Here is a 25,789-nt window from a genome sequence, read left to right as displayed (position 1 = left end):
AGCTGGGTCTTAGCATTGAGACGGAGATCTCTGGGAGAGCTCTCGCCAGTTGATTTTACGTGGGGCCTGGAGGTGCCTGGTGGTCAGGTGTCCTGAACTCAGCTCTCCCACCTCCGAGGCTCAGGCCTGACACCCGGCTGGAGCACCAAGACCCTGTCAGCTACACGGCTCTAACATTATATCTAGTGGTAATGCAGACTAGAAGAGCTCTTCTGGAAACATTTGGCAGTTAAACATACACCTATCACATCTGGTTCCTAGGTACTTACTCAGGCTTAATTGTGAGAGGAGAGTGACTACCTCCTGCGCAGTAAGAAGGAATTTGGCAGGAGTTTGGGGATTGTTATATATCCTGTTTGTGTGGAGCTTACAAGAATCTGTGCATGTGTGGGAAATTCCCTGACAGTCCAATGGTTAGGACTCCGCACTTTCACTGTTGAGGGCCCAGGTTTGATCCCTGGCTGGGGAACTCTGGAGAATCCAGCCTGGATGGGAATGGCCAGGCACCAGGGGCCACACACAACTGGCTCTTCCTGGCAGAGGGCTCCAAAGGATAAGCGATGCTCATTGCAGCCCTCAGTGGATTGCAAAGGAGGACGGGGTTCAACTGGGAAAGCACCGTTGTCACTCCTGGAGAAGACAACGGAGCACCCTCAGGAGTTTTCTCTTCAATTCTCTGCTGTAGGCAGCCGAGCAGACTACTTCAAATCTTAAGTTTACAGTTTTATGTTCTTTTGCTTTTGGTTTTATTTTGTTTTTGGTAAGGAATGATGTTGAATACTACTGTTGCAGGTTGGATTTTCTGGAAGCAAATATTGAGATGGAGTTTGGGGAGCAAGATATTTATTAGGGACCAACATAAGTAAAGTGAAGCAGATTTATATATTTATTTTGTTTATTTATTTTTTGGCTGTGTTGGATCTTCGCTGCTGAGTGCGGGCTTTCTTTAGTTGTGATGAGTGGGGGCTACACTTTGTTGCGGTGCACGGGCTTCTCATTGCGGTGGCTTCTCTTGTTGCAGAGCACAGGCTCTAGGCGCACGGGCTTCAGTAGTTGTGGCACAGGGCTTCAGTAGTTGTAGCTCATAGGCTTTAGAGTGCAGGCTCAGTAGTTGTGGCGCACGGGCTTAGTTGCTCTGCAGCGTGTGGGATCTTCCCAGACCAGGGCTTGAACCCGTGTCCCCTACACTGGCAGGCGGATTCTTAACCACTGTGCCACCAGGGAAGCCCAAGCAGGCGGATCCTTAACCACTGCACCACCAGGGAAGCCCGGGAAGCAGAATTAGGCAAAGGCAGAAGTTAAACTGTGTTGCAGCCCAATGAAGCTGCCGCCAACCTAGCAGAGAACACTGAAGTGAATATTGCCTGTCAGAGTGTCTGATACCAGACCAGACTGGTCAGGCATTAAACCCCTACCTTGCTCAGTCACTGGGTGTGGGCTGTCTTGGGAAGGGTGTGACCTAAGGGGAGGCCCCTCTCATTCATGTTTGATTCCCAGGGTCTAGGAACAAGGCTTCTCATATGAGGTCCAAGGATAGCTTCAGCTTCTCATGAAATTTATAGCAAACCTGGAGGTGCATATGCATGTGTATGTTTTTCTGGGGAGAGGGTGTCAGGAATTCTCTACCCCCCAAATTGCTAAGAACCACAGGTTGGACAATGTCTAGCATATGGGCAACTTGGTATCCATCTCCTGCATCAGTGTGTTATGGAGTGGGGAGAGGAAGGATACTCTGTGCTGAAGGAGACAGGATATGTAAAAGCCTGGCTGTCGGCGGTGGAAGGTGAGTTAAGTAACAGGTCTGTGTGGTAAACCAGTAGAAGCTCAGTTTGCTCAGAGAGGAAGATACAGTCTAGGGAAAAATAAGGTTGAAGAAGTAAGGTAGCATGAAATTGTGAAAAACCTTGACTGCCCCTGAGCCACTTATATTTTATTCTGATGCAATGAGGAGCTGAAGAGGTTTTTTGGCCAGGGAATGACACATTCAGATTAAATTTTTTCTTTTCTTTTCTTTTTGCGGTACACGGGCCTCTCACTGTTATGGCCTCTCCCATTGCGGAGCACAGGCTCACAGGCCCAGCCGCTCTGCGGCATGTAGGGATCTTCCCGGACCGGGGCACAAACCCGCGTCCCCTGTATCGGCAGGCGGACTCTCAACCACTATGCCACCAGGGAATCCCATTCAGTTGAGTTTTATAGCTGTGTGTAAGGCTTATCAGATGAAGAAGCAGGAAGACCATTTGTTTAGTGGATTATCAGTTACCCTATGAGGATTTAATAGAAGCTGGTGAGCTTCAGTGGAGTCCACCTTCAGGTGTGTCGAGGTTTACCAGGAGGATTTACCAGGTTTACCAGGAGGGTTTATCAGGAGGGCGGTTCTATAACAAACACCATCTCTTCCTGAAGCTGCAGATTGACTCTAAATTAGATCCTCTTCTGCAGCCGGAGTGCTACAAATCACAAGTGACGTAAACATGGTCCCATTACCATCGCCAATCCAGCGATGAGCACCAGGCTCAGTTAATGCCTTTACTGCCTCTCGTTGTACCACTGTAATTTTCCCTTAACTGGTCTCCCTGCTTCCATTCTCTCCCAAGACAAATTCATCCATCCAAAATAGATTTTCTAAAACAAACCTGATCATGTCAACACTGTGCTTAAAATTCTTCCATGGTTCCCCATCCCCATCTAGAAAAAGCCTGTAACACAGAGTAAACAGGCTTTTGGGCCTTGCCCCAGCCTCCTTGCCTTCCACTCCCCTTCCACTCCCCTGGTGCCTTCTGCACCAGTCAGGCCCACTCACTTCCTGATCCCACTCCCAATCCTGTCACTAATCTATCCACCCCTAGCATACATGGTCCATTCTCCTTATTCTAGACTTCCTGCTAGCCTGGGAGTGCCTACAGAGGAGGACTGTTGTTAGGTTAACTTGGCAGTGAGGTTCCTGCTGTAGATAGGGGTATGTTTATTGTTCACAGCTTTTTAAAAAATAAATTTATTTATTTATTTACTTTTGGCTGTTTTGGGTCTTCGTTGCTAGCCACGGGCTTTCTCTAGTTGCAGTGAGTGGAGGCTACTCCTCATTGTGGTGTGCGGGCTTCTCATTGCGGTGGCTTCTCTTGTTGGGGAGCATGGGCTCTAGGCGCGCAGGCTTCAGCAGTTGTGGCACGTGGGCTCAGTAGTTGTGGCTCGCGGGCTTTAGAGCGCAGGCTCAGTAGTTGCTGTGCACAGGTTTAGTTGCTCCACGGTATGTGGGATCTTCCTGGACCAGGGCTCAAACCCGTGTCCCCTGCATTGGCAGGCAGATTCCCAACCACTGCACCACCAGGGAAGCCCTGTTCACAGCTTTTTAATTTGATAAATTACAAACATACAGAAATGATGAAAGAGTAATATAGTGAATACCTGAATACTGTCCACCTAGAGTCAATAAGTCAAAAACATTAGCATCATCCTTAACTCCTCCTGAATACCGTCCACCTAGATTCAATAAGTCAAAAACATTAGCATCATCCTTAACTCCTCCTGAATACCGTCCACCTAGATTCAATAAGTCAAAAACATTAGCATCATCCTTAACTCCTCTCTTATGTACCTTATATTCTGTTCATTAACAATTCCTCGGCTTCCCTGGTGATGCAGTCGTTAAGAATCTGCCTGCCAATGCAGGAGACATGGGTTCGAGCCCTGGTCAGGAAGATCCCATATGCCACAGAGCAACTAAGCCCATGCGCCACATCTACTGAGCCTGTGCTCTACAGCCCGTGAGCCACAACTACTGAGGCCCGCGCTCCTAGAGCCCATGCTCCACAACGAGAAGCCACCACTATGAGAAGCCCGTGCACCACAACGAAGACCCAACACATCCAAAAATAAATAAGTAAAAGTAAATTTTAAAAAAACACAAAAAACAATCCCTTTAACTTTTTCCTTCAGAATATATCCAGAATCCAAACACATCTCACCATCTGCTGTGCTGTGCTCTGATGGAGTCCAGCATCTCTGACCATGACCTTTAGCCTCCTCAAGGCTCCCTGCTTCGTAGTCTATTCTCAACCCGCAGAAAGAGGGATTCTATTAACTCATAAGTCAGACTATGTCAATCCCCTGCTCAGAACCCCAGAATAGCTCCCATCTACTTCAGAGGAGAGACTGACAGTGGCATTTACAGTGGCACACAAAGTCCCGCTTGATATGCCAACGTTACCTCCATACCTTCCTAACTCTGCTCTAGCCACAAAGGCCTCCAGGTGGTTCCTCAAACAGGCCAGGCACAGGCCATCTCATGGCTTTTGCATTCTTTTCTTTTGCCTGGAAGATCTTTCCCCCTCCCCCCATATCTATGGATATATCACTTCCTCCACTTCTCAGTTCTTGAATCCAGTCACCTTCTCAGTGAAACTGTCCTTTACTCACCTAATGAAAATTGCAAATTCCTTGCCCCCCAATATTCTCTAATCCTTTTTCCAGATTTATTTTTCTTCATAGCAGTTATCACAACTTGATACACTATGCATTTTTCACTTATTTATCTTTGTTATGTCCTGTAAGCTCCACAAGAACAGGGACCTATGTGCTGTGCTAACAGCTGTCCTCCAGCACCTGGAAGGGCGCCTGTCACATAGCAGAGCCCAATCGACTTCTGCGGAGTGAGTGGAGGAACGGGAGCTTAAGGGAGGAAACACTCAAGTCCGGGAAGACTTCTGGAGGAGTAAGTCCACCACCCGTCGCCACTCCCAAACACCGCCCACGAGGCGTCCGGGCCCGCCCCGCTCCCTTAAGCCACGCCCACGGAGGCGGGCTGCGGCCGGAAGCACCTCCCCTCGGCGGAAGCCGGGCCTGGCAGGCGGTCTAGGCCCTCCTCCCGACCTGCCCCGGGCTCATGCCCCTCCCACCCGAAAGTGGGTGAAAGGTCGGCGGCGGTGCCGCCGCGGCTGGGGCAGTGGAGCGGAGCACCTGGGAACCGACAGGCACGGCGACTGACGGACGTACCATGGCAGACCAGGCGAAGCCCATTAGCCCGCTCAAGAACCTGCTGGCCGGCGGCTTTGGAGGCATGTGCCTGGTGTTCGTGGGGCACCCACTGGACACGGTCAAGGTGCGAGGATGCTGGGGCGCGGGCTGGAGGGAGGAGGCCCGGGCAGGGCGCGGAATGTAGGGTCTCCCGCGAGGCTCGGTCTGGGATAGAAGCGGGGTCCGTGGGAGCTTCCGTGAGAAGTCTAGGGAATCTCCCTTTCGGGGGTCGGGGAAACTGTTCCTGCACCCCAGAGAGCTGGACGTTGCAGAGTGAGCAGCCTCTAACCGCCCACCAAGGACTCTTGATTTAAAAAAAAAGTTCTCTGTTCGGAAGCCTCTTCTGATCTGGCGCCACTTCTTTGAGGATGGTAAAGAAAGAGCACCGCCCCAAAGCTCTGACTTCTGAAAACCCTAACATTATCAGCAAGGTTGAAAAAGGCATCTGTAAATCCCGCTTCAGGAAGAGAGCTAAAGACTGAGGCAAGGTTATTCCAGACATGTGTTTTGACACATTCCTCTGGGCCCAGAGTGCTCCATCACTATCTCCTTTGAACCTTTCTTGACCATCTTCAGCCTGTCACCCCATGTTAGCCTGAGTGGCCTCCTGTGGGAAGCGATGATGTCCTCACTGACTGAGCTCCTTCCAGGGAAAGCAAGTGATCAGCTTTCCCAGGGCAAGGCTGATCCCCACAACAACCTGGTGAGGAAGCCGTGGTCAGATTGAGGCTCCAGGAAGGGGGAAACTCATCAGAGTTTGTTCCCTGCTTATCCTCACATTATGCATCAACTCTTTCCCCTGCAACACTTTCAGCAAGGCCTTGCTGGAGACCAGAGTCCATACCCTGTGACTTAGCATTCAAAGCTTCATCCTAGTTTTCTAACCTTATTTCTGCACACACTTGGAGGAAATTGACAGATCATGGCCAGGGTGAGCCTGTAGGGAGCAGGCATGAAGCCTGTGTAGGAGACTTATTGGAATGTTGGATTGGGTTTCCTCCACAGGGAAATTGCTTTGGGGACATTCTCCAGGCAAGTTTGGGCAGCAAGCTCTTTGCTGCCTTTCATCTAGGAGAGGATCTGGGGTCATTCTATCACAGGACCAGAATTAAGCGACTGGGCTGGTTTGGGCACTGTGAAACACAAAATCAGATGTTTATTCAGTAATTGGTAAATGCCATGTGTGTTAGGGCTTCCCAGACAGTGGTCGTTCTAAGCAGCACTGATGTAAGGGAGAAGAATTGTCTGGCCTCTCTACTCTTGATCTTGTTAGTTCTAGGCAGCTGGAGCCTCTCTTTAAAGAAAAACGAATCCCTGTTGCTCCCTAATACAAATGTTGCTCCTACCTCCATATCCTCTTGTCCTTCCTCCCCAATCAGATGTCATTCCCAGGAAGGGCCCGAGGACCTCTATACTGAAATGGAAATGACTGAAAATGCTCACTGCATTTTTTTTTTTTTTTTACGTTACGCGGGCCTCTCACTGTTGTGGCCTCTCCTGTTGCAGAGCACAGGCTCCAGACGCGCAGGCCCAGTGGCCATGGCTCACAGGCCCAGCCGCTCCGAGGCATATGTGATCTTCCCAGACCGGGGCATAAACCCGCGTCCCCTGCATCGGCAGGCGGACTCTCAAGCCACTGCATTTTTAATAGCCAGAAAGTCCCCTTTTAGCTTAAGCCGAAACCACAAATTGCCCACTACTGTCCTTTTGACCTCTAAGAGCCAGGTGGCCTCCAATCAAAGCTTGGCCTAGAGGCACTTTCAGAGGTCCGAGGCGACTAACTGTGGTCTGGGAAGGCAAGAGGTGCAGCACTTCAGTTTGGAAAGGCTTTATGGCACGTGATGAAGGGCTGGCTGAGTTCTGACTGGAGAAGTAGGGAGACCCAGACATTCTGGGTAGGGGGAAGGCAGGAGTGAAGATGGATATAGGCTTGATAGTGGGAGCAGGCTGTAAAATAAGACCAGCCGTGGAGGACTTTAATGTTCTTGCTGGGCCTGGGTGGCGGATGTCATGATGAGACATGTGAGATTTATACAAAATCACAAAAAGGTATCAGTCAGAAGTTGTGGTCTATTTCTCTCTCTCTACTAACTTGGACAGGTTGTGCCTGACCATGGAGGATCTGAAGACCAAATAAGGGATTTTGGATGCAAAGCAGCGGGAGCCTCTAGACATTTCTACTGTTGTGTCCCATAAACTCCTCAGATATGCATGTCACCTCCATTGCCTAGAGAGTGAGTTCCTTAGTTTGGGACATAAGGCCTTAACAAAATCAAGAATGAGAAATTTAAAGTAATAGAGGAACAGCATGATGAAATGGTGTCTTGGAAAAGTTAGTATGATAGCAACCTGAGAAGAATTAGGAAGCAGAACTCAGAGCAGGAAAAATAGCAAGGAAAAAGACTGCAGAAGTATATAACTGGGTGTATCAGTTATCTCTGGTGGTGTAACAACTTATCCCAAAACTTAGTGGCTTAAAACAACAACAATAGGGACTTCCCTGGTGGTCCAGTGGTTGGGACTCTGTACTTCCACTGCGGGGGCCACGGTTCCATCCCTCGTCAGGGAGCTAGGATCCTGCATGCCGCACAGCATGGCCAAAAAATAATAATAATAACAAGTGTTATTATTAGGCGAGGATGTGGAGACCTCGGAACTCTTGTGCACTGTTCTTGGGAATGTAAAATTGTATAGTGACTGTGGAAAACAGTATGCCATTTCCTCAAAAAATTAAAAATAGGATTACTATATGATCCAGCAATTCCATTTCTGGATATATACCCAAAAGAATTGAAAGCAGGGTCTTGAAGAGATATTTGTACTCCCCTGTTCATAGCAGCATTATTCACAATAGCTGAAACATGGGAGCAACCCAAGTGTCCACAAATGGAAGAATGAATAAGGAAAATGTGGCATATACATACCATGGGGTGTTATTCAGCCTTAAAAAGAAGGAAATTCTGGGGCTTCCCTGGTGGCGCAGTGGTTGAGAGTCTGCCTGCCGATGCAGGGGACATGGGTTCGAGCCCTGGTCCGGGAAGATCCCACATGCTGTGGAGCGGCTGGGCCCATGAGCCATGGCCGCTGAGCCTGCGCTCCGCAATGGGAGAGGCCACAACAGTGAGAGGCCCGTGTAAAGCAAAAAAAAAAAAAGAAGGAAATTCTGACCTTGCAACCACATGGATGAATACTGTAAACATTAGGCTAAGTGAACTAATTTACTAATTAATAAACTAATTCAGTTTTATAAGGCAGAAAGAATTCTGGATGGTGGTGATGGTTGCACAACGTTATGAATGTATTTAATATCACTGAACTGTACACTTAAAAATGGTTGAGATGGTAAATTTTATGTGTATTTTATGACAGTTAAAAAAAAAAAAACAACAACCCAAACTGGGGGGATTTCCCTGGTGGTCCAGTGGTTAAGACTCTGTGCCTCCACTGCAGGGGGCGCGGGTTCGATCCCTGGTCAGGGAACTTCCGCATGCCATGCAGTGTGGCCAAAAAAATAAAGAAATAAAAAATAAAATAAAATAGTTAAGGGAAAAAATGGGCAAAGGATCTGAATAGACATTTCTCCAAAGAAGATATACAAACGGCAATAAACACATGAAAAATATTCCACATCATTATCCATCATGAAAATGTAAATAAAAATCACAGTGAGGTACCACCTAACACCCACTATGATGGCTATAATTGAAAATAAATAAATAACAGGTGATGGGATGTGGAGAAACTGGAACATTCATACAATGCTCTTTGGAAAACAGTCTGGCAGTTCCTGAAAAGGTTAAACATAGAGTTAGCATATGACCCAGCAATTCTCCTGTGATGGTTAATTTTATGTGTCAACTGGGCTGTGGGGTGTTCAGATATTGGTCAAACATAGTTCTGGGTGTATCTGTGAGGGTGTTTTTGGATGAGATTAGCATTTAAGGTAGACTAAGTAAAGTAGATTGCCCTCCCTAATGTGGGTGGCCCTATTTCAGTCAGTTGAAGGCCTCAATAGAACAAAAAGCTGAAACTCCTCCCTCCTGACTGATTGAGCTGGGACATTGGTCTTTTCCTGCCTTTGGACTCAAACTGAAGCATTGGCTCTTCTTAGGTCTTGAGGCTGCCAGCTTTTTTTTTTTTTAACACCTGTATTGGAGTATAATTGCTTTACAATGTTGTGTTAGTTTCTCTGCCAGCTTTTGAACTGGGACTTGAACCATCAGCTCTCCTGGTTCTCAGGTCTTCAGACTTGAACTATCCTATTGACTTTCTTGGGTCTCCAGCTCACTGATTGCAGGTCTTAGGATTTGTCTGCCTCCATAATTGTGTGAGCCAATTCCTTATAACAAACAAACAAATAAATAAATCTACATGTCTTATTGGTTCTATTTCTCTGGAGAATCTTGACCAATACAATTATGCTTGGGTAATATAATATCCAAGAGAATTGAAAACATAATATCCACACGAAAACCTGCACACAAAAGTTTATAGCACCATGATTCATAATAATAAAAGTGGAAAAAATGTAATTTGTCATTAGCTGATGAGCAGATAAACAAAACATGGTATATTTGTACAGTGGAATACTATTTACCCATAAAAAGGAAAGAAGGACTGATATATTCTACAACATAGATGAACTTTGAACACATTATGCTAAGTAAAAGAAGCCAAGTGTGAAAGACCACATATTGTATGATTTATTTATATGAAATATACAGAATAGGCAAATCCATAGAGATGGAAGCTATATTAGTAATTGCCAGGGGCTGAGAGAAGAGGGGAATGGGGAGTGACTACTAATGGGTGTGGTGTTTCTTTTTGGGGTGATGAAAATATTCTAAAACTGATTATAATGAAGGTTGCACAACTCTGCAAATACACTAAGAAGCACTTAACTGTATATTTTAAATGGGTGAATTTTATGGTATACGAATTATATCTTAATAAAGCTGTTTAAAAAACCCCAATACTGAACCAAAGACCCTCTCCTTCAACCAAAAGCAACAAAAAGATGCTGGCCAGGACTGTACTAATCTGAAGGATTGGCTTCTGTGTGGTTCATTCACAGGCTGGCAGTTAGTGCTGGCTGTTGTCAGGAGGCCTTCTTTCCTCCACACATGACCTCTTCAGACTGCTTGAGTATCCTCATAACATGGTGGCTGACTTTCCCTAAAGCAAATAACCTGAGATGAAGACAGGCAGAAGCTGACCTTTCTGTCACCTAGCCTTGGAGAAGTCACATAGCGTCAAAACCACTACATTCTGTTCGATAGAAGTGAGTCACTGAGTCTGGCCCACATCCAAGGGGAGGGGAATTAGGATTAACCTTTTTTTTTTTTTTTTTTTTTCTGTACTCGGGCCTCTCACTGTTGTGGCCTCTCCCGTTGCGGTGCACAGGCTCCAGACGCGCAGGCTCAGCGGCCATGGCTGACAGGCCTAGCCGCTCCGCGGCATGTGGGATCTTCCCAGACCGGGGCACGAACCCGTGTCCCCTGCATCGGCAGGTGGACTCTGAACCCCTGTGCCACCAGGGAAGCCCAGGATTAACTGAAGGGGAAGAGTATCAAAGAGTTAGTGGGCATATTTGAAAACCATCACACTGGGTAAGAATAGGTGAGGACTTGGCCTAGGAGAAGACTTCAGATGGAGAGAGGAGGAAATAGGATTCTGGAAGACTCTTGAAGGAACTCTCCAAAAGCCTTGGTGCCTATGTGAATAAGAGGAGGAGAAGTAACAGGAAGTGGTCGGATGCTAGAGTTTCAAATCCTGAGAAAGAGGGTAGCCTGATGGCTCTGGCACAAATGGGTGCTTCATCAAAAGGATGAGATTCCGGAAGTGATATGAATAGGGACAGCTTCTCCAGGCAGTTTGAAATGTAGCCCAAAAGGTGGGGAGAGAAGGTCTGAAGATGGCTGAGTAAAAGTCATCACTGAGCAGAAGCTGAAGTCCTGGAATCTGAGTTTTCTAAAAGGGATAGTGGAACAGATGAGTAGGGTACTTAGCCTTGGAGGACGCCTGGAGTAGAAAAGGAGACAAAGGAAGGAGTACCAAGAAGGGAGGTTTAAAGAGAGACAGTTTGAAGCATTGGATACACCAAAAGGTGGAGAAGGATGAGGACCAAGAAAAGTAGGATCAAATCCACCTCACTCCAAAATAACTTTGTTGAACACCTTACCTAACCACCGACAAGGCACTTCAAATGGGTGTGGAGAGTGCCTAGAGCTGAACTGAGCTTTGCATTCACTGGCACATGATTTGAACTCACTAAACCCAGCCTCCTCATTTGTAAACTGGTAGTACCTATTCCACTGGATCATTGTGGGATCCATTAGATAAGAAATAAATAGCAAAAGTAAGTGGCTGAGGAAATCAGAGGAACTGTGACTCTCTCCAAAAGCATGCTACTAATGACTTGTGAGTACAGGGTTTGAATAAACTGGGGGAAAGAGAAGTCTGAATCCAGCAGATAAAGTGAATGCTGAAGACATGCACAGAGGTGCAGCTTTCTGTTAAGAGTTTAGCAGACAGTTGGGCCATTGCTACCGACAGGCAGTTCTGATTCTGGGAAATGACTGTATTTTAACTTCTGGTTTCAGGTCCGACTGCAGACGCAGCCCCCAAATTTGCCTGGACAGCCTCCCATGTATTCTGGGACCTTTGACTGTTTCCGGAAGACTCTTATGAGAGAGGTACGGAATCTTGGTGCTGGGCATTTCTCTTATTCAGAGGAACAGTTTCACAGGGTTGATTTATTACTTCTCTGGGGGATAGGGTGACTTTGCATAGTTCTGTTGGAGGTCTAGCCCACAGCTGTGGCTCTCTCACCGTGCCCTCCTATTGTCATCGCTCTGGAGTCTTTGATAGTTCCAGCTACTGTTTTATGTGAATGACTGAAGCTAATAAAATGGTTCTAAAATGGTTCTCTCTTTTGGAAGGCACAATTTAGACCACAGGGAATTCATGAGGAATAGTTGGAGACGTGAAATAGAAGAAAATGCAAATCTGGATCAGTCAGTTTGACAGGGATCAGTGTCAGAAGTTCACATAAAATCTGGAGGAAGAGTCAGCCAGTCTGAGGAACAGTGAAAGAAGCTAGCAGAGTCTTCAAACCCCTAGACTAAACTAACTAAAGGAAACTAAATTGGTTTGAGGTTATTGAATTACATAGTAATTTTTCAGATATTTCTTAAAGTGAAAACATGGGATTTTAAAAAAGGTTTAATTACTAGTGATGTTTATTTCTGACTTCATTAGCACATATGTGACAAGACCTTGTTGAGAACTTTTCCTTTGTTTCCTAAAATATAACTCTAATATGAATAAATATATATGTAGTGTTTATTAAATATACAGAAACTGAGAAGTGGGTGTCACCCAGATAAAGAGGGGATGCTGGTGATTGATGGACTCGGTCTGGGAGGAAAAGTTGTTCCCAGGGTTCATGCAGGACCCAGGCATGGGAGGAAGATTTTGAGGTGGAGTCTACCCAACCACCCATGCATGAGACGGTGCTGCCTTTTCTTCTGTAAGGCTCTCTTCCTTTCATCAGCCCAGCATGGAGTCTGATCGGTGTCCAGTGGAGTCTTTGGGCTTCAAGTCAGCTAAGAGTTCTCTGCCTTTACAGAGAGGCAGGATTACATGCCTCTTGGTCAGCAAATGTTATTGAGGACCTATTCAGCGCCTGGGCAGTGTGCTGGGTGCTGGAGGCCTGGTGAGAATGGCTCATATAAACCCAACTCTCTGCAGAGTTGAATAGGCTTCCTTAGTTTATGTTTGTGCTTGTCTCTGGGTTTTGCTGTGCCAGATTGAGCTCTCTGCTTTCTGGTGCTGCCAGACGGGTCTTGGTTGTGCTGCATGGAACTGGGTAGGCCAGACAGTGGAAGGAAGGCTAGAGGAGTTGTTGGGAGGTGTGGGTTTGGCCCTCAGGCCTTGGGCATCCTCTCAGCCCAGGTGGGAAGCTGTGGGAGGGGCTTTTGGAGGGCTTTGTCACCTGCTGCTTTTGCAGATCCTTCTCAGAACTTTCTCTTCCTATTCACCTTTCCTATTTACCTCCTCTGCACTTTGTCCTTGGTGAGTCTGCTTACAGCCTGTAGTAGTGCTAGACCTTTGCAGGATCTGGGAGGAGTACTGACGGGTACAGTTGTGCCCCTTGAGTTCTGGAAAGAAGATGGGTTGTGAATGGCCAGGGTCTGTAGCAAAGCAGGTTCTCCAGCCTAGGTCTGTGGACCCTCTCAGTGTGCAACTCCACCCTATTTCTCCTGCTACTTTCTGTAGGGAGCAACTTTAACATTTTTTTGTGTTTTGTTTTAAAAATTGTCCCTTATTTGTATTAAAATGATGCAAGCACTTAGTTTGCTACTGAAGGACTTGTAACAAAGTAGCCCTCCCACCCCAATTCTCTAGAGGTTACTTTCAGCTCTCTCAGTTATTAATACTGTTTTCTACCGAGATGCATACGTGTATTTTATACATTTAAAAATGTGTTTTAAAACTAACACAGGGACTTCCCTGGTGGTGCAGTGGTTAAGAATCCACCTGCCAATGCAGGGGACATGGGTTCGAGCCCTGGTCCGGGAAGATCCCACATGCCGTGGAGCAACTAAGCCCGTGTGCCACAACTACTGAGCCTGCGCTCTAGAGCCTATGAGCCACAACTACTGAAGCCCGTGCACCTAGAGCCCACGCTCCACAACAAGAGAAGCCACCGCAATGAGGAGCCCGCACATGGCAACAAAGAGTAGCACCCGCTCGCCACAGCTAGAGAAAGCCCAGGCGCAGCAACGAAGACCCAATGCAGCCAAAAATAAATAAATAAATTTATTTTTTAAAAAATATAACTAACACAACATTGTAAAGCAATTATACTCCAATTTAAAAAAAGAGAGAGAGAAATGTGTTTTCGCTACCTATTTGTGGTAGATGATTTTAACTCTTGCATTCCTTATCACCTTTCTGCCCTGCCCATATAATTTTATCATACTTTGTGGTTTAGTACAATTCGGTGTTTTCATGATTACAACTTTATATGTGTTTTTCTCTGTTAACTAAGTAATGTTCTATGATGTGCGTTTCATTTCTTGTACAACTTTTTGTTTTTCTTGAGGTTGGGTTAAAAATTGCATCAGTTTCGTTTGCTTGTGTTTCTTTGAATCTCTGCCTCTGTCATCCTGTACCCTGAATGCCCTGTAGAATACCTTTTTGTTTGGTTTTCCACACTGCCTAAATAGTTATAATCTGTTGTTCCAATGTTTATTGTTTTGCTTTGTTCTTCTTGGGAAAAACAAACTCTTCCTGGAGTCCTCTATCCTCATACTCCCACGTAGACTGGTTTCTTCCCAGGCCCACTGTACCAGACACCATCCTGGAAATCCCCTTCATCTCTCTTGGGCCAAACTCGTGGTCTCCTGGGTCCCATATCTTCCTCTTCCTTGATTTACTAACTTGTTTGGTTGGGATATCTATTTGTCTTATTTATTGGCTACTACATAGTTGCTTTCATTATCAAACTGTACTAGTGAAAATTGATGTGCAGTCTTACTATTGTCTTTAACAATACAAACCCCATGTCTTTTTTTTGCGGGGGGGCACACTGGGCGGCTTGAGTGATCTCAGTTTCCCGACCAGGGATTGAACCTGGGCCACAGCAGTGAAAGCCTGGAATCCTAACCACTAGGCCACCAGGGAACTCCCCTCATGTCTTAATACTTCGGAAATACAAAAATTTCGTACACCTCTAATGTCACCCCAAAGAAGTCACATTGTACGTTCTGTTTTGTAGCCTGCTTTTTATTTATTTATTTATGGCTGCATTGGGTCTTCATTGCTGCATGTGGGCTTTCTCCGGTTGTAGCGAGTGAGGGTTACTCTTCATTGTGGTGTGTGGGCTTCTTATTGTGGTGGCTTCCCTTGTTGCGGAGCATGGGCTCTAGGCACGCAGGCTCAGTAGTTGTGGCTCGTGGGCTCTAGAGCGCAGGCTCAGTAGTTGTGGCGCACGGGCTTAGTTGCTCCACAGCATGTGGGATCTTCCTGGACCAGGGATCGAACCAGGGCTCGAACTTGTGTCCCCTGCATTGTTAGGCAGATTCTTAACCACTGCACCACCAGGGAAGTCCCTGTAGCCTGCTTTTTTTTCACTTAGTAGTCTCTTCTCATGTTACAATGTGATTTTATGGCTATGTGATAGTCAATTTATGGAATTCCCATAATGTGTCTCAATCTCCTATTTGAGAATTTTTAGGTTCATTCCAGAATTTTGCTACTTAATAAATTCCTGATGTCATTCTTTTCTATATCTGAGTATTTCCTTAGAATACATTTCTAGACAGAGAATTTTCTGATGAAAGTGTAAGCTACATATTTCCAGATTGCCTTCCAGAATAGGAGCTGTTTTCAGTTTCTCCAGCAGTGTATAAGAAGACAACTATTTCTGATAAATGTGGGAGTATTCTTCCTTTTAAAAGCTCTCCTTGCTTGGAGGGGAGGTGAGGGAAGGAGGCCACAGGTCAGAGGACACACTGCTTCCCTGTTTCAGTGATGTAAAAGCTGTGTCTGTAAACAGCTTCCACTTCTGTGATTCCTTGCAGGGCATCATGGGTCTGTATCGGGGCATGGCCGCCCCCATCATTGGGGTCACCCCCATGTTTGCCGTGTGCTTCTTTGGGTTTGGTTTGGGGAAGAAACTGCAACAAAAACACCCAGAGGATGTGCTCAGGTGAGTACTTACAAGCCTGGAGGACTCAATGCTGTTCTGCCTGGTGGTGTGATACAGGTTAAGGGAAAGAACCTTGGCTGACAGGCAGTGACTGTCCTCCTGGGTCCCTAGGGCTAGCTCCTGGTTGCTCCACGTGAGGGAGGTACTTGAGTTTTCCTTTGCCCCATGAACCAAAAGGGAAAAAGAAAAACTCAGATCCCTCCCCCACCCCCTTATTAGGTTGTCATAATTTCTTCTGTGAGGTAGTATCGCTTAACTCCACAGCATTGGGAGGTCTGAATGCTAAAATGTGTGTAAAATGCCATGAAGGTACCTGGTGCTGCAGTAATGACAGCAGCAGCCTTGTTTCCCATCACCTGGTTGGGAGAAGGGAAGGTTCCAACTTTTGTTTTACTTCTTTTTTTTTTTTTAAATTATTTACTTACTTATTTTTGGCTACATTGGGTCTTCGCTGCTTCACACAGGCTTTCTCTAGTTGCGGTGAGAGGGGGCCACTCTTCATTGTGGTGTGTGGGCTTCTCATTGCAGTGGCTTCTATTTTTGCGGAGCACGGGCTCTAGGCATGCAGGCTTCAGTAGTTGTGGCACACGGGCTCAGTGGTTGTGGCTCTTGGGCTCTAGAGTGCAGGCTCAGTAGTTGTGGCACACGGGCCTAGCCGCTCCGTGGCATGTGGGATCCTCCCGGACCAGGGCTCGAACCTGTGTTTCCTGCATTGTCAGGCGGATTCCTAACCACTGCACCACCAGGGAAGCCCTTCATTTTAATAACATAATTATTTCAGATATTGGTTACTCTGGGTTTTTTAAAAATTTAATTAATTAATTAATTAATTTGGCTGCATTGGGTCTTTGTTGCTGTGCACGGGCTTTCTCTAGTTGTGGCAAGCGGGGGCTACTCTTCTTTGCAGTGCACGGGCTTCTCATTGCGGGGGCTTCTCTTGTTGTGGAGCACGGGCTCTAGGTGCGTGGGCTCAGTAGTTGTGGTGTGCAGGCTTCAGTAGTTGTGGCATGCAGGTTCAGTAGTTGTGGCTTACGGGCTCTAGAGTGCAGGCTCAGTAGTTGTGGCGCACGGGCTTAGTTGTTCCGCAGCATGTGGGATCTTCCCGGACCAGGGCTTGAACCCGTGCCCCCTGCATTGGCAGGCGGATTCTTAACCACTGCGGCACCAGGGAAGTCCCTGGTTTCTCTGTTAAAGTGAAATAAATTAGTATATTTCCTTTCAGTAAACTTTAAGTTAGATTTGGGTGTAAAGAGGCAGATGAGGCAGAATTATAGTTCAGAATTTACAAAGTAGTTAATGAAAACAGGCTTCTTGGGATGCAGGGGAATTCTGAGTTGAAACATGGGATGACAAGGCACACTCAGTCTGAGCCGTGCAGGCTGACAACTCCTGGGAGGGGCTGCAGGCAGCACAGGACCCTGGCTAGACTTGGGATTGGGAGCTCAAGCGAGGCAGCCCAGGGTGCCATGTGGTTGTTTTCTGTCACTACTTCAGGCCACAGCAGGCTGAGTAAGGGTCTGGACATAGATAGAAATGCTCATAATGTGAAACTCTATTTTTGGAGTCCTTGTGACCCTCTGAATGTGACCAGCTTCTATAAAAAGCCACAGGTGGCCCCAAATGTGGGTGTGTGGGGCTTCCTTTTGAAACTGTGTTTGACTGTTGGTAGTCCAGATGTCCTATGGACACATGTCCTCTTTGAGCACCTGGTCTTTTAGCTCATGTGTCAGCTCACAAGGGCCATGCACAAGAACCCCCGTGGGGTCACTGCTAGTACTTCAGCCTGTAGGTTGTATTGCCTATATTATGGTGTCAGTCCTCAGAGAAGCACCCTTCCTGCTTAAGCAAAGGTTGAGACACTCAGGTTCCTGCCCCCATAATCCTGCCGTGCTCTGAATCCTGAATGTCAACCCTGCCACCTTCCCCTCCCTGCAGTAGTGTTTGGGGACAGTATGGAAAGGAACATTACCAGGACCTTGGGTCCAGCACTCACAGATGCTTCCCTCATGTGCGGGTGAAGGGTGGCAGAATGGGCCACCCATGTAGGGTGTCTGCATGGTACCCTGTGCACACATAGACCCTGTTCAGAGGAAAGTCCTCAGTCCCGGGAGATGGAGGTATGTCCAGCCTAAGGTCTGGGCATACATGGAAGAACAGATGTTGGTCTCATGAGGGGAGGTTTTGTTGCTGAGAGGACTCCTCTTGGGGACAGCAGTGTGAACTGAGACTGTAAAGGAGGCCATGAATGAAAGCAAGTCTCCTGACTGTTGAACAGTCAGCTTGTGTGCTGGGCTTGCATGCCTGAGGTAGTTGTGTGAGTGCCTGGAAAAAACAGGACCATTGAGACTGGTGCCCTGGAAGGAAGGACCCGAAGTGGATGTCTCCCTTTCCCCATCTGACATCTGTTCTCTGGGTTTTGGGCTCCTTGTAGTGTGGGACAGGCCTGAAGCCTCAGCTATCAGAGGCTTGGGGTTAGGAGGGGCCTGCGGCCCAGGCAAGAAAGTGAAGTTTTTCAACAACATTTGCTAAATTGTGGGGACACTATTGAAATGCTAATTGTAGCTCTGTACTCCACTGCCTCCAGACCAGTCTGGTATAGCTAATCTTAGAAAGAAAAGGAGATGCCAGAGGTGGGACAGGCCGTGACACCAGGAGCCTCCAATTCCACCAAATATTCAATGTGGTTCATTCTGTGAGGGCCATGGTGAGGATCCATATCTCTGGCCACTGGGGGACTATTCCCTGCATGGAAGGCCACAGGACCCATCATGTCTGTGGGTACCATCCCTGACTGGGCCCTTCCCAGCATCTTACAGCACATTCCTCACAACTGGCCTGGCTGGCCCCCTTAGCCTGTGCAGGCGGCCACAGCCATTCCTCTGGCCTTGACACCGTCCTTTGTGAATCTTGGCTTAAAATGTTCTCAGGCCCTTGGTGATCCAGAGGAGGCGAGATTGGAGGGGAACTGGGGTTGATTGAGGTCTGCATTCTGGGTTAGAGGCTTTTTTCCACAACAACCCTGAACTTTACAGATCAAGGCTCAGAGAGGCCAGGAAACTCGTCCATAGTCACTGTGCATGGCAGGCCGGGGAGGAAACTTCTCCCATGGGTGAGGCCATCTGAGTGTGCATGTGGGCCTCGTGACCAAGCTCATATTGCTCTTGGCACTGAGACCCCTGCCTTGGGAAATTTGGTGTCAGAATATACCTAGACCTTGGGTTTTGTGTGAAATATGCTTTATTTGTTCTGGACTTCTGCCCAGTCCAAGTACTTATTTTTTTCTTTCAAAGTCCTCTTTGCTGGGATTGCCTCTGTTCTGGGTGGTTAGTCACAGGTTCTTGCCTCTTGTTTTTTTTCCAATATAGCTACCCCCAACTATTTGCAGCTGGGATGTTATCTGGTGTATTCACCACGGGAATTATGACTCCTGGAGAACGGATCAAGTGCTTGTTACAGGTGAGGGTGTGATCTGGGGTGGGGGGGATATGATTTGCGGGGAGGTGGGAGGTGGCTAGCTTTTTCCATTGGGTATACAATTTTGTGTGGATGTTTATGTCCTTTCACCCTTTATAAAGACTTCAGGTCAGGTGTGCAAAACAGTTTCAAGGTTTTCAGGAACATGGAAGGAATCGTAGTAGAATCAAGAACCAGAACAGTGCAACAAATCAAATGTCACACCTGTGACGGGTGAGCTCAGACTTATCCACCCTAATTAGCAGCTACTTCAGGAACTCTGAAAGGTGAGTCATGTCTCATCAGAGGTGGAAGGGAGGCTGCTCCTGCCTAACATGTTAGGTCTCTGCCATTTGCCCAAAGGCTCAGTGCCCTTAAAGTGTCTGGCTTGTTCCCAGGCCAAGGGTGTGAACTGACTGCCTGCCTTACCACACAGGGCTCCTTTTTAAAAAACTGTTACTGCTTTTTTCTTCTAATGGCTGAAGCAATTTAACACACAGTCTTTACTAGAAAAATTTTGGTAATGCAGAGAAGCACACAGAAAACAATGTATTTATCACCCATGATACCACCCCACTGTTATGCTTTCTGTGTGAATTCTTCTAGTCTTTTTGGTAAACTTGTATTAAAAAAAGTTATCTTTTGAAATAAAATTGGGGTCACATATTGCAATAGTTTTGTAACCAGTTTTTTTCATTTGATATGTCGCAATATTTTTGTGATTTTTTTTCTCAAGCGTCATTTTCTGTATTTTATATCAATACATGGCTGTCATTTACCCAATAATACCTTATCTGGGGACATGACAAATTATATGCCATAGTGAAGATCTCTGTAAATAGGTCTCTGCATGTGTTCCTGATTATTTTCTTAGGATAAATGTCTAGACTTGAAATTAGTATGATTAAAGGTAGGTACTTTTTTTTTTAAGGTTAAAAAGGTTTTTAATGCATTTTACTAAATGGCCTTCCTATAAGTCTGTCATTTTCTATTCCTGTCAAAAGTATAAGAGCTCTTACTTTCCAGCAGATTCTGTGGCATCTAATTTACAATCTCTGCTAGTCTGATGGGTGAAAAATTTGCATCGTTTTAATTTTTATTGCTTTTAATTGTCGGTGGGGTTAATTTTTTTGATGCATATTAGCTGTTTGTATTTTTCCTTTGTGAAATGCCTATTTGTGTTCTTTGCTCATTCGTTTGTTTTTCTATTGACTTATAAAAGCTTTGGACATGTTTGAATTTATTATTTTGTTTTATTTATTTATTTTTGGCTGTGTTGGGTCTTCATTGCAGCGCAGGCTCTCTCTAGTTGCCGCGAGCAGGGGCTACTCTGTTGCGGTGCACAGGCTTCTCATTGTGGTGGCTTCTCTTGTTGCAGAGCACGGGCTCTAGGCGCGTGGGCTTCAGTAGTTGCAGCACACGGGCTCAGTAGTTGTGGCACGCGAGCTCTAGAGCGCAGGCTCAGTAATTGTGGCGCATGGGCTTAGTTGCTCTGCAGCATGTGGGATCTTACTGGTTCAGGGATCGAACCCGTGTCCCCTGCATTGGCAGGCGGATTCTTAACCCCTGTGCCACCAGGGAATTCCCCAATTTATTATTTTTTAAAATTTTTATACAATTTTTAAAGGTTACACTCCATTTACAGTTATTACAAAATATTGGCTGTATTCCCCAAGTTGTACAATACATCCTTGTAGCCTGTCTTACACCCAATAGTTTGTGCCTGTCACTCCCCTACCCCTAAAACCTTTGGACATATTAAGGTTATTAATTTCTTATCATATTTGGCAAGTCTTTTTCATGCTTTGCATTTGTCATTTAATTTTGTGCATTTTTTAAATTAAATTTTTTATTTTGAGATACTTATAGATTCACATACAGTTGTAAGAAGTAATACAAAGGGAAATAAAGAAATAAATAAAACAAAAGGATCCCATGTACCCTTTACTCAGTTCTTCCACAAAGGTAATATATTGTAAAATTATAGTACAATATCGCAACCAGAATATTGACATTGTTACAGGCAAGATACAGAACAATTCCAACATGCCAAGGATCCTTCATGTAGCCCTTTAATAGCCACATTCACTTCTCGTACCCCACTCCAGTCCTTAACCACTCCAGCAACCACTAATCTGAATTCTATAAGCCTGTAATTTCAAGACTTATATAAATGGAACTATACAGTATGTAAACTTTTCAGGTTGGCTTTTTCAACTCAACCTAATTTTCTGGAGATTTATACAGATTGTTGCTTATATGAATAGTTTATTCCTTTTCAATAGTGCATGGTGTGGATGTACTAGAAATATGTTTAACTTTTCATACATTGAAGGACATCTGGGTTGTTTTCAGTTTTTGGCTATTATAAATAAAGAAGCTATAAACATTCATGTACAGAGGTTTTTCTGAGAAAATCAGTCTTCATTTCTCTGGGATAAATGCCCAGGAGTATAATTGCTGAGTCATGTGGTAGTTGCATGTTTAGTGGGGGTTTCTTTGGGTTTTTTTGGCCACACCGCACCAGCATGTGGAATCTTAGTTCCCCGATCAGGGATCAAACCTGTGTACCCTGAAGTGGAAGCGTGGAGTCTTAACCACTGGATCTCCAGGGAAGTCCCATGTGTGTTAGTTTTTAAAGAAACTACCAAACAGCTTTTTCAGAGTAGCTATATCATTTTACATTTCCACCAGCAATATATGAGTGATCCAGTTTCTCTGCATCCTCACCAACAGTTGGTGTTGTCACTGTTCTTAATTTTAGCCATTCTGATAGGTGTGTAGTGATATCTCATTTAATTTGTATTTTCCTAATAGCTGAGGATGTTGAACATCCTTTCCTGTGCTCATTTGCTATATGTATATCCTGTTTGGTGAAATGTTTGTTCATGTGTTTTGCCCATTTCTAATTGGATTATTTGTTTGTTTGTTTGTTTGTTTTGTGGTATGTGGGCCTCTCACTGTTGTGGCCTCTCCCTTTTGTGGAGCACAGACTCCGGACGTGCAGGCTCAACGGCCATGGCTCACAGGCCCAGCTGCTCCGCAGCATGTGGGATCTTCCCGGACTGGGGCACGAACCCGTGTCCCCTGCATCGGCAGGCGGACTCTCAACCACTGCGCCACCAGGGAAGCCCATTTGTTTTTTTATTATTGAGTTTTGAGAGTCCTTTATTCTAGATACTAGTGCTTTGTCAGATATGTGGTTTGCAAATATTTTCTCCTAGTCTATAGTTTGTCTTTTCATCCTCTCAACAGAGTCTTTTGAGCAAACATTTTAAATTTTGATGAAGTCCAGTTTGTTAATTTTTCTTTTATGGATTGGGTTTTGGGTGTTTGGGGCATCAGGTCTTAAGAACTCTTTACCTAGCCTGCAATCCCAAAGATTTTCTAATATGTTTTTTCCAAAAGTTTTATCTATAGTTTACCTTTTACATTTAAGTCTGTGACTCCATTTTGAGTTAATATTTGTATTATGTATGAAAATTAGGTCAGAGTTCTTTTTTTTTTTTCTTTTCCCTAGGGCTGTCCAATTGCACCATACCATTTGCTGAAGAGACTTATCTTTCTTCCACTGAATTGTGTTTGCATCTTTGTTAAAAATCAGTTGGGCATATTTGTGTGGGTCTACTTCTGGGTACTCTAGTTTCTTCCATTGATTTATGCTTCTGTCCCTTCACGAATACTACACAGTCTTGATTAGTATAGCCATATACTAAGTCTTGAAATTGACTAGACTGATGCCTCCCACTTTATTCTTTAAAAAAAAAATGGGGACTTCCCTGGTGGCGCAGTGGTTAAGAATCCGCCTGCCAACACAGGGGACACGGGTTCGAGCCCTGGTCCGGGAAGATCTCACATGCCTCGGAGCAACTAAGCCCATGCACCACAACTGCTCAGCCTCTGCTCTAGAGCCTGAGAACCACAACTACTGAACTTGTGTGCCACAACTACTGAAGCCTGTGCTGCTTCACAACAGGAGAAGCCACCGCAATGAGAAGCCCCACGCACCGCAACGAAGAGTAGCTCCCGCTTGCCGCAACTGGAGAAAGCCCGCGTGTAGCAATGAAGACCCAACACAGCCAAAAATAAATAAATTAATTAATGAATGAAAAAAAATTGTTCTAGCTATTCTAATTCCTTTGTATTGGGTTGGCCAAAAAGTTCACTTGGGTTTTTCCATAACATCTTACAGAAAACTTTTTGGCCAACCCAATATTTCTATGTAAATTTTAGGGTAATTTAGAAAATTGAGAAAAATCTTGCTGAGATTATGTTAAACCTATAGGTCAATTTGGGTAGAATTAACACATTATTTTGAGTCTTCCAATACATGGACATGTTATATCTCTCCATTTATTTAGAACTTCAATTTCTTTCATCAGCATTGTGTAGGTTTCAGCATATAAGCTCTTAATGTGTTTTCTTATATACCTAAGTGCTTCTCTCTTAATCTGACTTTGTAAAATGGCATTGTAAATGGTATTATAATTTTAATTTTGTTGTCTACATTTTCATTGCTAGTTTGTAGAAATACAATAAATTTTTGTATGTTAATTTTGTATCATGTGAACCTTCCTGAATGCCCTTATTAATTCTAGGATTTTTTTTTGGTAGATTTCTTGGGATTTCCTATGTAGATAATCATGTTATTTGCAAATAGGGACAGTTTTATTTCTTCTTTTCTAATCTATTTACCTTTTATTTCCTTATTTCACTGGCTAGAATTTCCAGTACTGTGTTGAATAAGAGTGATGAGAGTGGATATTTTTACCTTGTTCCCAATCTCATGGGGAAGTGTTCACTATTTCACTGTTAAATATGATGTTAAGTGTAGTTTTTTGTTTGTTTGTTTAGTTTTTTTGGCCGCACCACGCTGCATGCAGGATCTTAGTTCCCTGAACAGGGATGGAACACGGTGTCCCCTGCAGTGGAAGTGCGGAGTCTTAACCACTGGACCACCAGGGAGGTCCCAGATGTAGTTTTTTTGATAGATGCTCTTTATCAAGTTGAGAAAGTTACCTTCTATTCCTCTTTTTCTGAGAGTTTTCTCATAAATGGATATTGACTTGTGTCAAATTCTTTTTCTTCATTTATTAATGTGATCATGTGATTTTTCTCCTTTAACCTCTTATACGGTGAATTACATCAATCGGTGTTTGAAGCCTGAACCAATTTTGAATTGCTGGAATAAACCCCCCAACTTGGTCATAGTTTATAATTCTTTTTATATACTGCTGAGTTCTATTTTCTTATATTTTGTTAAGTATTTTTGCATCTATAGTCATGAGAGATACTAGTCTGTCAGTTATTTTTCTGTCTTGTCTCTATCTGGTTTTGGTATCAGAATAATGCTGTCTTCATAAAATGCATTGGGAATTGTTCCCTCTTCTATTTTCTGAGAGGGATTATGTAGAATTGGTGTTAATTTTCCTGTAAACATTTGGTAGAATTTTATAGTGAAACCATATAGGCTTGGAGATTTGGGGGGAGGAATTATTAAATTATGAATTCAATTTTCTTAATAGTTATAGGGCTATTCAAATTACTTATTTCATATTGGGAAAATTGTGGTAGTTTTTTTTTTTATATTTTATTTATTTGGTTGTGCCAGTTCTTAGTTGCGGCAGGCGGCCTCCTTAGTTGTGGCTTGCCAGCTCCTTAGTTGTGGCATGTGAACTCTTAGTTGCGGTTGCATATAGGATCTGGTTCCCTGACCAGGGATCGAACCTGGGCCTCCTACACTGGGAGCACGGAGTCTTATCCACTGCGCCACCAGGGGAGTCCCTGTGGTAGTTTTTGGTTTTGTTTTTTTTATCTAAGTTGTCAAATGTGTGTGTGTAAAGTTGTTTGTAGTAGTCCCTTATTGTCCTTTATACATTGGCAGATTCTGCGGTGTTATCTTCTGTTTTATTCCTGGTATTAATAATTTGTAGGGCTTCCCTGGTGGCACAGTGGTTAAGAATCCACCTGCTCATGCAGGGGAAACGGGTTTGAGCCCTGGTCCGGGAAGATCCCATATGTCACGGAGCAACTAAGCCCATGCACCCCAACTACTGAGCCTGCACTCTAGAGCCACGAGCCACAACTACTGCAGCCCTCGTGCCTAGAGCCTGTGCTCCTCAACAAGAGAAGCCAGTGCAATGAGAAGCCTGCACACCACAACGAAGAGTAGCCCCCGCTCGCCACAACTAGAGAAAGCCTGCGTGCAGCAGCGAATACCCAACACAGCCAAAAATAAATAAATTAATTAATTAATAAAAAAACAATAATTTGTGACTTCTCTCTTTTTTTTTCTTTGTCAGCCTCACTTGAGGTTTGTCAGTTTTATTGATCTTTTCAAAAAAGATTTTTCTTTCTTTCTTTTTTTTTTTTTTGGCCATGCCACGTGGCTTGCGGGATCTCAGTTCCCTGAATCCAGGCCACAGCAGTGAAAGCCCAGAATCCTAACCACTAGACCACCAGGGAACTCACCTCATTGATTTTCTTTATTGTTTTTCTGTTTTCAATTTCATTGGTTTCTGCTTTTTTTAAAATTATTTCCTTCCTTTTGCTTGTTTTGGGTTTTGTTTGCTTTTCTTTCTTTTTTTTTTTTTAGGTGTTTGAGGT

The 25,789-nt window shown here is 44.8% G+C and overlaps 1 protein-coding gene across 1 annotated transcript in view; it reads left to right on the top strand.

The window, feature by feature from the left end:
• Window positions 1–4,899: 4,899 nt before the first annotated feature.
• The window catches only part of SLC25A20 (solute carrier family 25 member 20), a 31,726-nt gene continuing 10,836 nt past the window's right edge, over window positions 4,900–25,789 (top strand). Inside the window, exons 1-4 of the mRNA XM_004318939.4 lie at window positions 4,900–5,098; window positions 11,616–11,708; window positions 15,603–15,730; window positions 19,096–19,186. Coding sequence (XP_004318987.1) covers window positions 4,994–5,098; window positions 11,616–11,708; window positions 15,603–15,730; window positions 19,096–19,186 — 417 coding nt within the window. The 5' untranslated portion in view covers window positions 4,900–4,993. The remainder of the gene's footprint in view (window positions 5,099–11,615; window positions 11,709–15,602; window positions 15,731–19,095; window positions 19,187–25,789) is intronic.

Source organism: Tursiops truncatus, chromosome 10 (assembly GCF_011762595.2).
Source record: "Tursiops truncatus isolate mTurTru1 chromosome 10, mTurTru1.mat.Y, whole genome shotgun sequence".
Classification (NCBI taxonomy): Eukaryota; Metazoa; Chordata; class Mammalia; order Artiodactyla; family Delphinidae; genus Tursiops; species Tursiops truncatus.
The sequence above is the reverse complement of the archived record's forward strand: the minus strand, read 5'-3'. Positions and strand labels throughout refer to the sequence as shown.